General features: G+C 42.2%; 1 protein-coding gene across 2 annotated transcripts in view; it reads right to left on the bottom strand.

Moving 5' to 3' along the window:
* Positions 1-17,811, bottom strand: part of OSBPL10 (oxysterol binding protein like 10) — a 553,744-nt gene that overhangs the window by 182,328 nt on the left and 353,605 nt on the right. For both annotated transcript variants that reach the window (XM_069211998.1, XM_069211999.1), the window contains one exon: positions 8,717-8,924. In XM_069211998.1, coding sequence (XP_069068099.1) covers positions 8,717-8,924 — 208 coding nt within the window. The remainder of the gene's footprint in view (positions 1-8,716; positions 8,925-17,811) is intronic.

Genomic DNA, 17,811 nt, shown 5'->3' with positions numbered 1-17,811 from the left:
TTTACTTTGTAAAATCATTCTTAACAGGTGTGCTGGTTCAATTGGTTCAACACAAGCAACACAGCTCCCAGAATGCACTGATTCTCTGAATTACAGCCGAAGACTGGAAACATGGTGTTCGGAGCAATCTGGTAAGGATAGCTACCCGGGCCTGGGAAGTTTAGCCTTATCCTCCTCTGGGCAGTATAGAAAGGGTACTGGCCCAAGCCCTGGGCATTCTCAACTAATCCCCATTGTGGTCCCATTCTCTTGTGAGGGTCTCCATAGAGCGAGCCCCATGACCAGGCATGAAAGCAAGAGAGGTCAGTGCGCGAGTCTTGTGAAAGCAGGCATGGCTTTCTGGCACAGGCAAGCTGACCTTAAACAAGCTGTCAACCTTTGCAAGAGGAAAAGACAAAAGTTAGCACTTTGGGGAATTTTTTCTGTAATACTACCCTTTTAATGGAACTTTAAGATCCTTCTTAGCAGTGAAGGCGAGAGGGAAACCTCCAGAGAACCAGAAAGTGTGTACCCCGCCACCCAGGGGACCATATCCATGGAGCGGTACTTTCCCACCTCTCCAACTCCCTTTACTACCAGGCAGTACCCACGAAGAAGGCAATCCTAGGACAGCCAATGTGGTTGCATTTGCCTTAAAGGAAGGCAACTGTCCTCACCCCAATATGCTTATAGTTGGTGTAAAGGGTGTAAGGGTTAACCTCCAAGTCCACTGTGCATTGCCGCACCTTACTACAGTACCTGTCCACCAGAGCTGCTTCTATCTCTGGGTGGGAGAAGCGATGGGTTTTGCACTGAATGAAGAAGTTTGCAGGCTCATTAGTGCCAGAGAGCTACCTTTCATTCAACACAAGGAATATCACATACCATTAAAATAGAAGGGTAAAAGGAATAGTGTATGAGTGCGTCCTCAGAGACAAACATGCTATGGTCTTGACATCCCTCCCCTACCAGATATAACGAGGACAGGGCTTTTTGGAGGATAAGGATATTCATTGCACAAAGCCCCTCACTCTCTGATAAGGGACGGGATGAAGCCACAGCTGGTTGAGAGCGAGTATGCCTTCCCCTGCTCAATAAAATAGTAAGAAAAAAAGAGATATAAATCACCTAATTTGGGAAACGCAAATGTCAATGAATTAAAGATCTTTTGGCTAGAGTTATGTTGGGCATATTACATAGTTCAGCAAAAACCTAAATAAAAAGATGATTTTAGAAGCCAAATAAGGAGTTATAGGCTAATTTGTTAGGGATGTGTAATGCGCAATATTTGGAGTGCCTCCCTTGTAATTTGTTACATTCAGTCTCTGCAGTTTCCAGCATGGGACATGCTTTTGGAAGGCCAAGGAAGCCTTGTTTCCTCTGATTGAATGTACAACAACATCCTACAGGAGTATGTCTTTCAAGTCATAGCAATAGGTAATACATTGTCAACCGGGAGCCTTGAGCAACTCCCGCATAAGGGTTTTCCACCACACAATTCCAACAACAGACGAGTTCTGAGGAACTGCTTGTTTCAGTCAATGTGATATTTGGAGCCTCCACAGAAAGGGATTCTTGTGGGATACGTCAATCTAAAATTACTTTGGGGTGGAGATTTGATAGGTACAGAGCACTATCTTGAACCTCTGCTTGAGCAAATATAGCTTATGCTGGCCAGCGGTATACCTGTAAGGACAACTGCTCCTCTGGTATGGAACTTCAGTCCATAGGATGACAAAGATCTGACTGAAACTGAACAACCTGTCAGGGAAATGTTCAGATCTCTGAGTGGGTGAGTCCCTTAGAAGGAACAAATATATACCGAGAAGTTCTCCAATGCTAACTGAATAATGGTTTAACGCAGGAACATGAGGTATAAGATTATACCTCAATAGTTGCAAGAAAGCTTTACAGTGGTCCACTTATCACACCTATAAGAGCCAGGTGAAGAGTAAATGAGAAGTCAGAGTCAACCCAAGAGCTGAGAGATTTTCCTTTCTTCTCCAGTCTGGAAAAGGGCCACTGACTCTTGCAATGTGATTTACTAGAGACCTCTGGCTTCCTCCAGTGCCTCTGTTCTGGAACCATCAAACGTCTTGATTCTCCGGGAAACAGGGCTTCAAGTTGAGAAAAATATTCCTTCCTTGATTCACAGACATGACTAAAGGTTGACAATTCTTTTCCTGGCCAGAGGCAGAACTTTCATAACAAGGCTGAAACTATATACTTTCTGCGAAATCCTAGCAAATGAGATTATATTGGATTAATCTTGCAAATTGGTGTCAAAGAAGAAATGTTCATAGAAACCTGATAAATCACTGAAGAGGCAAGGAATTAGAAGCAATGCAGTCCCAATGAGGTTAACAGAGCCTTTCACTGCAATGGAAGAAGAGCATGAGGTGTCTTGTGGCACACCACTGGCTCGCAGACCTCAACAGACTGCCTGTAAAGAGGATGGGAGAAGCTGCTATTTAGGGACCTCAGTCTCACCAGTGCTTCACTTGTAAACCGTGGGGCACATTATGAGATGTCTAGCAGCATTGGCAATGCCAATAGATCTGGCTTTATTTTGCTTCACCCTGGAATCACCCAAGCACACTACCCATCCTGCATGCACACCTCTCATCCTGCAGTCATGGAAGCCCACCTCTCGTCCTGCACGAACACAGATCACCGCTCACTCTGCGCTCCACAAAGGCCCATCCTAAAGGCACACCAGCACAAGTCTTCCTAGACTCAAAAGACATACCATTCAAGCCTGAAAAATAAAATAGTTGTTCTCACAAATCTGTAGTTCCCTGTGCAAAGCAGCACAATTTTCTGGACTGGAGATACTCAATTCCTCTGGGCTACACTGGACATTATTTGAAAAAAGATTGGTTGGTGTAAAGTGGTTCTGCACCACTTGCCCTGCAAGCATGGGCAGTGGGTGAAAACATGAAAAAAGAATGTGAGATTAGGGATTGTAGGTTTGGCAACAGAGGCAGTGTATTCAGTTCTTCATGTCATGCCGTCTACTGGGCTACACTGCTAGAATAGCTGGAGGAGTAGCAGAAAGGTGGGTTGGTGAAGGGATGGATAAATGCATGGAAAGTGGTAGCATGAAAAGACAGATACATGGCAAGTTTGAATAATTAATCTATCAATAATAAGTGAATGTGTGAATGAACAGACATGTATGGGTTGTGTGGAAAGAGGAATGTATGTATGGATGGATGGACAGATGGCTGAATTGAATTTGAGTGTGTGAACGGATGGATGAATTTACACATGAATGCAAGGAGCTTGTGTGAGTGAACAGATGAATGGTTACATGGTTACCCGGCTTAATCTTCGACGCCTTTATAGAGTGCTCCACCTGATGGAGGTACAGTCGGAGAGTTAGGTGGTCTTAATGGCGCTCGATGCAAGGATGGCATTTGATTCTGTTGAGTGGAATTATATATTTACTGTGTGGCTTTGAACCAAAGTTCTGTGCATGGGTTGGGTTGCTCTACTGGGTCGCCTTGGCCAGGGTGCAGGTGAATGGTGCGATGTCTCATAGTTTTGTGTTGTGAAGGCGCACTCGAAAGGGGTGCCCTCTCTCCTACATGATATTCGCGCTGGTGCTCGAGCCACTAGTGGCCTGGATCCACCAGGATCCTTTGTTGGAGGGGATCTGGGTGCCTGGGGGTTGGGAGGAGAGGATTTCACTCTACGCAGATGACGTCCTACTTTACCTGACGCAGCCCCTTTCTTTCATAGACAGGATTATGTGGGTGTTTTAGAGGTTTGGGGATCATTCGGGCTATAAGATTTACTGGTCCAAGTTGGTGGTGTATCCACTTTCAGGGTAGCCCCCACCTGCCTAGAGAATGCCAAGCCCCGACTGTCCTGGAGGGGTTCCGGTATCTTGGGCTATATGTCACTAGGGATCCTCAGGAGTTCATTTGTCAGAATATATCCCCTCAATTGGAGAGACTCTGGGGTGATGTGACACACTGGAGCAACATCCCATTGACATTGATGGGTAGAACGGCCCTTTACAAAATGATGAGCCTACAGGGATTCTTATATGCTATGTAGAATACGCCTTATAGGCTCCCTCGGGATGTCTTTAAGAAAATAAATGTGGAAGTTCGTTGACTGTTGTGGCAGGGGGGATCCCATAGAATTGCTTTAACCAAACTGCAAAGAGGGGTTTATGATGGAGGGCGGAGATTCCAGACATCCTGAAATACTATCAGCACCTTGTGATCAACGAATGGATCTTTGCAGATCCACATGACCCGGCAGACAGGGTAGATGTAGAGGCTACGAGCCAGGGGGGACGAAAGGGTCTTCTGTATGGTGGGAAGAGGGACAGTGTTCTGCTGCAGCACACACAAAAGGTGGTCAGAGTAAGGAGAGACGCCACAAGATTTCTGGGATGGAATGGAAAGCTTGCCGGGTTGACACCGCTTTGCCACAGTCACTTATTGTCCGTGGTGGGTGGGTTACCGGGATTCTCGAAGTGGAAGCTCATCAGCATAGAACATCTTGGAGACATTTGGAGGGGCCAAGCTATCACTGGATTCAAGGACCTCCGTGGGGAGTATGCCCCGGTGGAGACTGAGAGATTTCGATATTTACAGTTGAGGCATGCCTTGCGTTGCCATATACAAGAAGGTAAGCAGATTGCTAAGGCCTCTCCATTAGAGGACCGAATACTCACTGAGGCACTATCGGAGAAGGGGGTGTCAATGATCTATAAGAAATTGGTCAACAACTCCCCGGGCCCAGTGGGCCCATTAACGTTAGTGTGAGATGGTGATTTGGGGGACTTCGATGATGAGGATTGGAGTTAGGCTCTCCAGAGCCCACGAGAAATTGCCATTCATGCCTGATTTCGATTGGTCCAACTTAAAATACTGCAGAGGTCCTACTACTCACAGACACTACAACACAAAATAGGTAGGGGCAGAGGCTCCGCTGTGCCGGAGGGCCTTTGGGAGTGAGGGATCCTTCTTTCACATGTTTTAGGAATGCCCACTCAAACAGAACTATTGGGAAAGAGTGAGGGAAAGAATGGCCCGAGTTCTGTCACTGGAGATCCTACTAGATGCAAAATGGCTGCTCCTGGGCATTGTCGGGGAAAAGAGGTGGCCCAGATACAATGAGATTTGGCTGTGGTTGGCGGTAGTGGTCGCCAAGCGTAATATAGCAAGAGCATGGGGTGCTGCGGCTCCCCCAGAAATAGCTGCACGGGAATTGGACTTGGAGGCCAGAGGGCAGAACAGGTAGTCTATAGAGCAAGAGGCTGTCCCAGGAAATGGAAGAAATTATGAGAGGCTTGGCAAGTGTATAGGGGGCAGGGCAATGAAGTAGAATAGAAATGGATCAGCCTGGTGGATGGGGAAGATTAGTTAAGGGTCACAATTGTTTGTTGGCTATAAGAGATTGGGTCGCAAAAGTGCAATTTTTTACCTATTGGGGAACACCCACTCAGCTGTATTACGACTCAGGAATATGTTAAAGATGTATGACGGTTAACGTTCTCTCCATCACATGCTGTATGTTGCTTAGCTGTCAATAAAAAGATATATATATTTTTTTTAAAAGATAGATGTCTAAACTTGAGAAAAGAGCCTGACCTTTTGTGGTGTTAGCTGTACAAGGGTACACCTACTAATATTATAAGCACATGGACTGAGGAATGGATGGGTGAATGGCTGGATGTATGAATAGACTGATATTGCTTTCTGAGTGGTACAGATGGGTAATATGATAGAGTGGAAATGGTGTGTGAAGTGGTGTTGCAGGTGAATGGTGGTAATACCACGGCGTGAGCGGATAGTGTGGTGCTGGGAATGACAGTGCAGTTCTGGAGTGGTTGTCTGGCGCCAGGGATGCTTAAACTAGAGTGGAGTTTAGTAGTGTGGTGGTGTGGGTGATAAGTCGGCATCAGCAGTGTGCTACCTGCATGTGAAGCTATTGTGCTGGAGTGGTGGTAGTGTGCTTTTGGGAAATACTAGTGATGTATCACTGTGTGGCAGTGTGGTGCTGAGGTTTGAGAGCAATGCTGGAAAAGGTATTGTGGAGCATGACCACCCTGGTAGTGTGGTGTGTAGAAAAGTATTGTAATACTGGCAGAGGTAATGCAGTACCGTGATGCTATAGTGCAGCAGAGCAGTGCACGGGCAGGTAGTATTCTGAGGCAGTAGTGCAGGATAAAGAGGTAATGCACTGCAGTAATGAGGCAGCACTGTAGCAGTGTGGGTGGGCCAATGTTCAGAGTAATATTGTGGTCTTTGTAATGCAGCAAGAGTGGTGGCAGAAGGATGATGGCAGTTTAATTGATGTGCTTGGGAAACTAGTGTTAAGGATGTATGTGCATTTATATTTTTGTGCATCATTAACAACATGCAGAATGTAGTTTTACTCTCAGTTGCACATGCACACATTGATATTGTTCTATTATCTTTTAAAACAATGTTAAAACAATGTTCTTATCACATATAGAGGTGTATTTTCTGGATCATTGTTAACTAGGCATCTATTTAAGCTTGACAGCCATCTTTTTCAAAATGGATGTCTTCCCACTGCACATTTCACCGTTTGTTATTCAGGCAGCACATAGTCAAGCAGAGTCATGTTTCTTTTTAATTCCACTAGCATTCTTCTTGCTGTTCTCGAAGCATTCCTCCTAGCCTGGTCACAAAATTGTATCTTTTGTCAAGGTCCTTCTGTTAACCCAGTGTACCCTAACCATTCATAATAGCTTGCTGGTGTTCATGTATCTAGTTTGTTTTACCATCACCTCCGGATGACATTAGCATAGAAAGGCCAGACTCAACATCCAAGTAGTGGGATAGTGTTTTGGTGCCAGGGCAATATGATGTTTGATAAAACTGTGTTCTGATTTGCTAATAAACTGATACATTTGTTCACACCATGATGATTTTACAGTTTGTGTTCCATGGGGAGCTTTTCTATATAAACCCTTAGTTTTGGGGGTGAACTAGAAGACTTTCCGATTCTACTGGGGATGCTTTGTAATGCTTTGTTTTATTATGTTTTATTCTATACCACAACTCTTACATTTTGTAATAAAACCTTGATATTTATTCAACTGATCTAGAACTCAGTCGAGTGATCCTTTTACATAGTTTACTGTATTACGGGTATTTTAATGTGTTGGGAGGTGCCTTACCTTGGGGACACATTGCCTCATGAAATTAGGGTTTTACACTGCCTACTACTGATCAATCTATGGGCGTTCTGTCGAGGTAAATTTTTGGGGTGCAAAAACTGCAAGGGAGGGGGAGGGTGGTGCCAATAGTACTTATCACAAGTACGTGTGGGGGTCAGGCATGTGTATCAATCGCAGCAATGTTTGTTAAACTTCTATTGACCCGTGTCTGCCACCACATAATTAATGCCCTGAAGAAGAACATTTATTTGTACTTCATACGAATCAGACAAAATTGTATTCTGCGTGTGCCATAATTATCTAATTATCTAACAGACTTGATTAACAGTCTCACAGTGGCATGTGTGAGACCTAAATACCAAGCTCCATCCCACAGTAACACAACAGCTGATGTTAATGAACCTTCTACAGCCAGCCATACTGCTGTTGGCTCACACAACTTAATAAATAAATGATCACAGTTGCTTGGAGAGGAAGCACTATTTCGGTGGAAGCCAACAGGTTTTGCCAAATCAAAAGGTTTACTCAAGTGAACCAACATCTAGGTGCAGCCACAGTCCCTCTCTCTGTAGTACTCCCAAAAGCTCTTTGTTCTAATGATCACATGAGGTAAGTAGCAGCTGTGCTGTCAAGCCAGACCTAAAAAGGTGGGTTTCACTTATGAAGAGGAGAAACCTAGATCAGAACTTTAGTTTGTCATGCTTCTGGAATTGTGAGGTGGAGGCTCCTGCCTGAGGGGGCATAGGAAGCAGATCCCAGGTCACCCTCACTCTCAGAAACACTGGTGGTCCAGAACATCAGACAGTACCAAACACAGACATAGCCACTTCTATGCTACATAACAAGTCAGTGCAAACTAAAGTCTTCTAAGCTGGTGACTTGGATCTATTAGCTTTTTCTGATTTCAAAAATCACACTTGATACTGAGTTTGAAAGTCACATAAAAAATGTGCACTACTTGATTTTAAACGCCATCTGGATATACAGCACAAACTCACAGAAGCAGAATTTGCAGTTCAAGCGAACAACCTTTACAGGCTGCCCTTAGAAGTCTTTTAGCTGGTTATGACTTTTTCAACACTTATGCTAAAAGGTGAGAGATTTCTACATGCAAACTAGCTGTAAGCATCCTCCTTGAGGCAGATTTCAAAGGAGTTTGTAGGTCAGGTAATATATTCTGGGGCCTTTTTGTTGGAAATCCAGAATTAAGTAATACAATTTAAGCATTCGAGATTAGGATATATTGTTTCATTAAAGTATCACTGATGTCAATAAACTCTACATGTTGAAGAATGAACAGTGATTTGTTGGATGAAAGTATCCTCTATTTTTCACTATAAAAATTGTACTCCCTCTTTCTGAGGAAAAATTATTTTAAGTGATGCTTTATATTTTGCATACATTTTGGTGTGTTATGTGCGTTGGTTAAGCAAGGTTTTACTATGTCAAATACAATTCAAATATAATGGTTTCTTGCTTTCAAACAAGATATTATTAATTCAATTAAAATAACTTTGACTCTTAGTCAAGACTGGGGGCATCTTCTCCAGGAGGCGTGGTCCTTACCCGATGCTGCATTCTTGTTCTGTTGTCCCACCTGGTACATGCTCTGCTGTAGGAGGTTTAGGCATTCTCCCAGGCAGCTGAGGGTAGCAGCAGAGGTAGCTTTGAGGAGCAGTAAGTCCTGGTCCAAAGCAGAGAGTGGACCAGAGCCAGGGAGAGATTCAATGGCATGCACAAGGGTTTTCTGCTGTCCTTCCACTTGGCTCATGACCTGCAAAGAGAAGGAAACAAAAAAGAAAGACAAAAGGTTACTAGGTTGGGCATCATCATTAATGTGACCTTTAACAAAGACAGAAAGGTAAGATCTCATAGTGCAAGGCCCCGCTATGGGCAGGGTTCAATTGCACCCGACCCACAAGCCTCAGTTTGTGTCTCAAAGGGTGATGCCCTCAACAACATCAGTCAACAGGCCATGTGATACTCAAGTTTAGTCATAATTCAATTTCCCCTCCATTTAGTCACCTATGGTATGATAATTAACTGAGGTCATAGGCCAATGTACAACATCTGTATTATCCACCCTACCTTAGGATGCTGTAGTGAGGCCACAGGTCAGCTGCAATCAGCAGTCTAATCGGTTAGTGTCCCTCAATTGTGATATCCACCCCAGTGGAAGATACTGCAGAGAGGTGGTAAGTCACTTCCCTTCAAATGCATTATTCGCCCTAACATATGATGCTGATGTAAGAACAAAGGCCAGTTTCCCTCAAGTGCATTATCCTCCTTGCAGTATGATGCTGAAGCGAGGAAATGAGATCATAGGTCAGTTTCTTTTATTTTGATTATCCAGCCTGATCTATGGATTTGGAGTGGGGTCATAGGTCATTTTTTTTAATGATATTAGCCACCATTTGTATGAAGCTTAAATAGTGCCAAAGGGGCACGTTCGCAAAATTACACCATTTGGTCCATAGTATTTAATGACTATGTAGCAATCAATATTCTTTAGTGACACCACTGACACTAACATCACATGTGGAGTTCCCTACCAGAGATCATATAACTAATTTTATCAAGTTAAATTGTTGCCACAGAGGGAGGTTTTTCTCAGTGACATCATTCACCATACTTATAATCACAAACTGATGACCTAGTTCAAATTCCCTAGATTTCATCATTCACAGTATTTTATAAGAGTGTAATGATCCTCCATCGATGAGTATTGTTAAATGGCATCATTACCCCTCTTACATAATCACAAAATCATATCACATACTTCAATTTCCCTTTATTATGACATTCATCATGTCTTACAAGAATGAAATGGTGTCCTGTGTGTTGGTATCCTAACATTAAATCACTCTACTATATTTTATCATGCTGAATTGTCGTATAGACATGTTTTCATACTTTACAGCATTCATACTATCTTATACAAACAGAGCAATGACCCAAGAAATTGCTTTCTATGCATGAGAGTCACTGACAAAGAAAAAGAGATGCAATCTGAGACTATTGGAAGCACAAAATCACTTTCCTATACCCATTAAGAGGTAATAAGAAATCAAAAAAATGCATTCTTTGTGGCCAGACTGAGCATCAAAAGATATGATATTAGCACTTTACACGCACTGAAAAAACTGCTACAGAAAAAGATGGTATTTTACCTAGGCCAGTCAGTCAGATTCAATAATTTTTATCCTGCATATGCCATAAAAAAAAAAAATAATAATAATATATACAGTACATAAAGTATGAGCATTGAACATTTAAAAATATTTGAAAAATGAGTTATCATGGATTTGTAGGGTCCATTCCATCAGGTTCAGGGCAAAATATCAAGCTAGGATTAAATGCATAAATCTTCATATGGGTTTTCGATTACTTAAGCCGCTCTTATATAGCCTTAGAACCCGCCGTAGCGGGCTCTACCGGCTATTAAAGGCCCGCTCCCCGTGTTAAATGCCCGAGCCGAAGGCGAGGGCATTTAACAAGGGAGAGGGACTTTAATAGCCGGTAGAGCCCGCTACGGCGGGTTCTAAGGCTATTAGAACATTCTGCCACTCAGGGCAGAATGTTCTATTAAAATAAAAAATGTTCACGGAATCCCCTCGGGCTCCGTGAGGCTTTGTTCACAGCTGTTGCTGTGAACAAAGCGAACATTGGAATGTTGGCGCTGCGGGCTTTTACCGGCCAGTAAAAGCCTGCAGCACTCCATTGTTTTCAATATAGCCCCCAGCATTCCAATGTTCTAATAACATGTATAACAGCATAGCAAATACATACTGAGCAAAGTTGCTGCAGAAACACCAGGCCTTCCTTGTATTGTTCAAGGTTAGCACTGCGTACGATAGGAACCAAAAAGAGGAGGGATAAAGGAAAGTCTACCCTAAAGTGCACTGCACATAAACTAAAAAGAGTAACAATATGTGGGATTCACCATCCACTCTAAATAAAGGTCTATGCCACTTGTGGTTCACACAAAGGACTACACTTCACCTAGGTCTTTAAATCACAGAATACAACATTATGGAGGGGATTACTCCATCACAAACGTGACGATACCCCGCTCGCCGTTTTACAAGTTCCATAGGAAGTAATTGAACTTGTAATATTGAGGACGGGATATCTGTTACGTTTGTTATGGAGTAATCCCCTCCGCCAGAGTCGTTATCAGGCCCTCAGTTAAGTGTGGCAAACCGGGAGCCCATGTCATATCACTGGGGTGTTTACCTTTTGGAAAAGTTGGCCAATAGACGCGGAAGACGAGAGAGTGCGATAAAGAGTGAAGACCAAGAAAAAGAGGAAAAACCACAGCAGGAAGATTTTTGCGTGGCAAAAAGAAGAAAAAAACTGAAAACATGTACAGGAATAAAGAATTTGTGTGTTAATAGTTCCACGCAATGAGCACAATTGCCACAAAAGATGTGATTGTGTGTGAATGAATGCGTGTTTAAGTTTGTAAGAAAGTGAATTTGTATCAATGTTATCTCACAAAGGGAACTCTGGGACTATATATGATAAATCATTGTACCATTGCTGTCTATTATCTTCAATGAATCCTGATAAAAGGCATCACAATCTAGGGTAATTTATAAGAAAAAGACAAATGGAAAGAATCCGAACACAAAAGGAATGAAAAATGGTTATTTGGCTAGCCCAGACTTTAAGACGGGGAGAGGAGTGTCTATGTCAAAAAGCAAAAGAGACAGGGTGAGAGGAAGGTTGAGTGAGGTAGGAAAAAGGAAAGAGAGAGTCTGAGAGAAAAGGAACTATTCAGAATGAAACGCGTGTGAGAGAGGATGCTATCGAGGACAGGCAGAGAGCACCAGTAGGAATTTCTGGGGGAGAAAAAGAAAGAAATAGGATCAAAGAAACAAAAAAAATGGGATGGCCAGAGAAAGAGTGGAAATGAAGTTTGTATGCGGTGAACTTGGCCAGAACTTTCACTGCATCTTTAAGAAAGACTATGCGCAAACATGCCTTTAATTTGTTATCTTGCCAGCAAAGTAAAACAAATGAATGCACAGTGTCTTAAAGACAGAGCATGGCATCCACTTCATCAGCACAAAAGCCATGAATCAGCAATTGCAATGTCATCTTGTCAGCAAAGTGAATGCATCAAAGAAACCCCACTGGTTCTCAATTACAAGCTACACATCATGTCATCACTATTCTAACTAAGAAATGTTGTTTGGAATAATTTTAAGACCTGTATATATTTCAGGATACTGGGGGGCCTTTTCTCAGGTTATGACTGGGACCTGCGTAGCGCCTCTGACAGCCTTAACAGCTCTTTTGACAATCAGCCCATGGCCCGTGGAGAATAGTTCATGCTGACCCTCTGATCAGCCCTCTGTGAACAGTTCTTCAATCAATCAATCAATCAGTCTTTGTAAAGCACGGCTACTCGCCCGTGAGGGTCTGAAGGCGCTGGGGGGCAAAAAGGTGGAGCCTCATCCGAAGAGCCACTTCTTGAGGTTCTTCCTGAAGATGGTGAGCGATGGGCTTTGTCTGAGGTGCAGGGGGAGGTTGTTGCAGCTCTTAGCTGCGTTGTAGGTGAAAGATCGTCCTCCGGCGGTGGTTTTTCAAATGCAAGTGTTAGTGGCCAGAGCCAGTTGTGCGGAGTGGAGGGATCTGGCGGGGGTGTGAAACGAGACGCAGTGGTTCAGGTAGGCTGGTCCGACGTTGTGTATGGCTTTGTACGTGTGGGGAGAGCATGAGCTGTGGAAGAAGGGGGCATAGCTTCCATTGGTGCAGCATGTGCAGTAATACCATGACCCAGAGGCCTGACAGGACCACTGAGCCCTGATTATTGCTGTATTTCACAGTTCAAACAGAAGTCAGAGGGACAATTTCCTTTCTTGTACCGGGGCTCATGACACACTTGATATGCCACAGGTGGGAAGAGAGTCAGGCAGGGCTAGTCAGGCTGTGGGCAGCTAAGGATGAAATTGGATTTTACAAGGAAACATGCAGAAGGAACTGCTGATGAGTTACAGAGTTAACAATACTATACAACAGAGAGCGAATCAACTTGCAAGGCGATATTGAGAACCAGTGGTAAGAGCAGAGAGAAAGTGAACTGTTCCAGTGACAGTGATGTACCACAGGTAAAAGTAGAGCGAAAACAAAAGGTTGAAGGGATATTTATGTACAGGGGTAACAGGCATCTTTACTTCAATGTTAAGATGTTTACAAAGTGGAAAAGAAGCACACAAGATGTGCAAAAAAAGAAGCCACATGGAATTATAGCATTTTGATGCTGCTGGGCCTTCATACACCTAAATAAATAAGAATAATGTGGCATGTGGAGCAGAAAGAGGAGCAAGACACTGTGGGGAGCATTGAGGTAGGATCGCGTGAAAACAAAGTGTGGGAGGTGTGCTAGGCAGACGGAAAGACAGGGGAAGGAAGGAAAGAAACACATGCACTCCCATAGAATGCTAAATGCAAAGGAACTAAGTGATCCCCCTCCAGCATGACGTGGAAGGATACAACTCATCCAGTCAGAACACTGTGTAACCGCGATGCTAGTGGGTGGGACAACACAGGAATAGGAAGCAGAGCCACTGAATCAAAAGCAGACAACTGAGATAGACAATAAAAGCATCCAATCAGGAGCCAGTGGCTGATCCAAAGCACTTTCTAAGTATGTGCTTTTCACTGGAAACAATAGGTCTACTTATGGACAGATAAAGCTGTCTGTAGCTGAGACCTGAAAAGAACCTTTGAGCCAGGAAGGTCTGGTGTGACCTCTTCTTGTCATCACCAATATTCATCCACATTTCAACTCTGAGCTGCGGTTGAACAAAACACAGAAGCACCTGGAAGCTCAAGGGAGTGAGACAAGGTGTATGCAGTGTGCAGACTCCAACTGAGGATCACGTCCAGTACATGTATTTGGTAAAATACGTCTGAAAAGTTCATTTGTAGATCATTTAATTTGCTGTGTTGCAATGAAAACAAAATATATAATTTAACCAACCTCAATAAAGAAAGCATTTAAAGTTGCCCTTCCCAGCCCTCCTGAAATAGATCATATGAAACAAAGTTCAATATCATCTTGGCACAGGCCAGTAGTTAAGTCAGATTTTGTAGACAATGTGCCTTCATTCGTGCTAAGTTTATTGCAAAGAAAATACACATATGTGGGTTTTCAATAATGATAATGAATGTGTGTCTTAATGTCTTCTATCTTTCTTTCACCATATTTCACGTTTCTACATTTACTTTGTTGTTCCATTACTTCATTCACCAGTCCAGGCCATTGCAATGACCTTTAATCCATCCCAGTCATTAACACTAAACCTTACCATGAATGTAAGCTTTGACTTGAATCTACATATATTGCCATGCAATTACATACATTCCACTGCTGCTAGCTCCAAACTGAATTGAAGTGCATTATTTAAACTAGCACTAACAATTCTAACCTTAAACGGCATTACATTAATTAAAATATTTATTTATGATAAATGAATACCAATTTTTAAGCCTAACCCTATTTTAATCTTTTCAATGAAAGTGAAACATTTAATAAAGTTAATTTAGCCATAATAAAAATAATTTCCCTATACTTAATTCAATTCAAATAATGTAAACCAAGTTACGCTTAGATTGCACTATTTTAATTCTTACACTAACCCTACATTAAATACAAATATTGTAAACCTAGTACTTAACCTAACCTTGTATTTTAGCAACTACATTTATTTCTAATCAATTTGTTTCCAATATATTTGATACAAACCCTAATCTTAGCGGTAAATGCTATTCATTGATGTTAAACTAAGCGTGATTAAACTAATAAGTAATGTTAATCAAACAGTGACTTTAATTGGTTTGCATTTCATTGCGTTTTCAATTAATTCCTCTAATACTAGCCATAACTCTGAATTATACAAAAGCACTTTGTTATAAATTATTTACTAATAATGTGCTGATGTTTTAGTTCATATAATAAAATATTTACTTTGCAGGTTGTTTTCCTGATGCATTAGGTGAAGTGAAGGGGTATATGCAGTGCCTAATTTATATTTAAAAAAAAAAAAAGGTACCAGGTATTGCTAATGTTGCAACTGCTGCTTGCACCACCCACTGCCCCTGCCAGACTGCAAAATGTCACTATCAAGGGACAGTGAATGCACTGCTATTTCTATTTGTGGTGCCTACTGTATTGCTAAACTGATGAGATCTGCTAAAAACAGGCAGACAGCACCACCATGTGGTGGACTGCCATATAAAAGTGCCAGTGTCAAGAAATTCAGCGCCAGTGGATAGCATCAGCAAACACTGGCACAAATTAAGCACGGTTTATCTGCAACCAAAGAAAGTGTAGGTGCTATGGAAGTCATTGCAAGGAAGAAAATGCCAGATAAAGTAAAGGAAGCTAAGAAGAGGTTGGCATTCTACCTCACAAAATACTGGGCCAAGGATTTTCAGGCTTAGACAATATCGCCAAAGATACCTGTCTAGCAGAATATTGGTAATTCCATAAAACTTGAAAAAACTTTTTATAAACCATATGATGATTATTTACTGCCAGAAGAAAGAACAGGTCTTAAATCCAAGTCTGCATTTGGGATGCCATGAATATGAACTTCATGCTTTAAAAATATTTACTAAGGAAGGCGTCCCTTTCAATCACTGACTACCTTCTTTCCTACATGCATTTACCTTTAATGAGGAGAATCCATCCTTAATTGAAACAGCATTTCTCTTATAACAGGTGGGACTGGAAGTCATTATTGGTACATTTTTGGTACATTTTGGAATGTGTGCAAATAGTTACCAGTTGTGTACTATTTCATAAAATATCTACTTGTCCACAGGACGGGTCGTTTCATATATTTATCTTCCCTGAATAAAAATTCAATTGTCCCATTCAGTGCCATGCACAGAGGTAAGAAATGATGCCAATGTTCTCATATCAAAGTTCTGAAAATATCTTCTTTGGTTATCGCCCTGGTTTTCATTATGTTATGTGACATCTACCTATGCTTTGATAGTGCCACATTTCTAATTTGACCACGCACTGATCATACCAGTGTTGTATTTTTGTTGAATACTTGAAAATTCACAGGCCCTGCTTATGAATGGCCTCCATTACTGGCAGAAGGGCTCTGAAAATGAAACACTTTTGTTAGGCTGGATTTAGGATTATAGCAGAGTTCAGGATAAACCCTTCTAAATGTACCATCGCGACCTTTCCTAATTTGGATTCCGAGGGAGCATCTAGTGAAATCCTTTGGAAAATGTACTTTTAAGCTTTTGGTTTCACAAAACATTACTGTGAATAAACCTAGATTATATTTACGAGACAGAGTTTAGGTTGACATCCAAGGATCAGTCTGACATTCTCAACTCTAGCACATTCTGTAATTCTAAGAAACGTCACTTCTTTTCGCAGAGCCTCTGTGACCGTGTTTTATATAATCGTAAGCATCTTCCATGCACTAGACTAATGGATGGTTTACATTTTGAAAGTAGATGAAGTCGGCAGGTCTTGCCGGAGTCAAATTAATAAGGACCTAGGGCTACATAGCATTTTGCACATCGCAAACAGCGAATCGGGCCGTTTGCGACATGCAAAATGGACTTTGGCATGTACAAACCCATTTTTGGTGATTCGGTAAACTATTTACCGAATCGCAAAAAGGGATTGCGAGTCGCAATTAGGAAGGGGGGGTTCCCTTCCTAATTGAAAGTCGCAGCCCATGTATGATTGTTTTGTGACCACAAAGTCGCAAAACAATCGCAGTAGCCCAGTGTCACACTGGAGCTAACCCATTCGCAAACGTGAAGGGGTCCCCATGGAACCCTTTCCCCTTTGTTTAATGGCAGTAAAAACATTTTTTCAGAGCAGGCAGTGGTCCTACGGAAAAATGAAACAAAAACGTTTCATTTTTTGTTTTTGAAATGCATCTCGTTTTCCTTTGAGGAAAACGGGCCGCATAAAAAAAATAAAAAAAATGCTTTATTTAAAAGCAGTCACAGACATGGTGGTCTGCTGTCTCCAGCAGGCCACCATCCCTGTGAGGGCGGCCATTTCCAAGGGGGTCGCAAATTGTGACCTACCTCATGAATATTCATGAGGTGGGCATTTGCGAGTCCCTTGCGAATCGTAAATAGTGTCATTGACACTATGCAACATAAGGTCTTGCGACTCACAAATTGTGAGTCGTTCTGACTCGCAATTTGTGAGTCGCAAAACCAAACTTTCGTACATGTAGCCCCTAATTCTTAAAGCTATATAAACGTGTAAACAAAGATACACACATGTAAAGGTTAGTTTTGCACTCATATAAGGAATTACTCACATGAAGATTTTTGTGGAATTCCTTCCTGCAAAAAAACAAACCAAAGAGGCATATTCCTCCTATGTGTGCTGCATTCTGTAGCACACATGGAAAGAGGCTTCAACGATGAGGAATTAAGATATTTCTCCTTGTTGCACCTCTATATGGTAGGCCCACCATTTTGGTGCACATTCAGGTTTACAAGACTTTGTAAATCTGGGGTTGCATCTAAATACATGGGTGGGTGTATCGGAACGCTCATGCTCCACCCATGTGACGCCTACCCATCCCAAAAGCAATGCAAGCTAGCGTCATGCACTGCCTTGCATTAACTTGTATTTACTAACCCAAGCAAAG

This window comes from Pleurodeles waltl, chromosome 10, assembly GCF_031143425.1.
Source record: "Pleurodeles waltl isolate 20211129_DDA chromosome 10, aPleWal1.hap1.20221129, whole genome shotgun sequence".
In the NCBI taxonomy this organism is placed as follows: Eukaryota; Metazoa; Chordata; class Amphibia; order Caudata; family Salamandridae; genus Pleurodeles; species Pleurodeles waltl.
The sequence above is the reverse complement of the archived record's forward strand: the minus strand, read 5'-3'. Positions and strand labels throughout refer to the sequence as shown.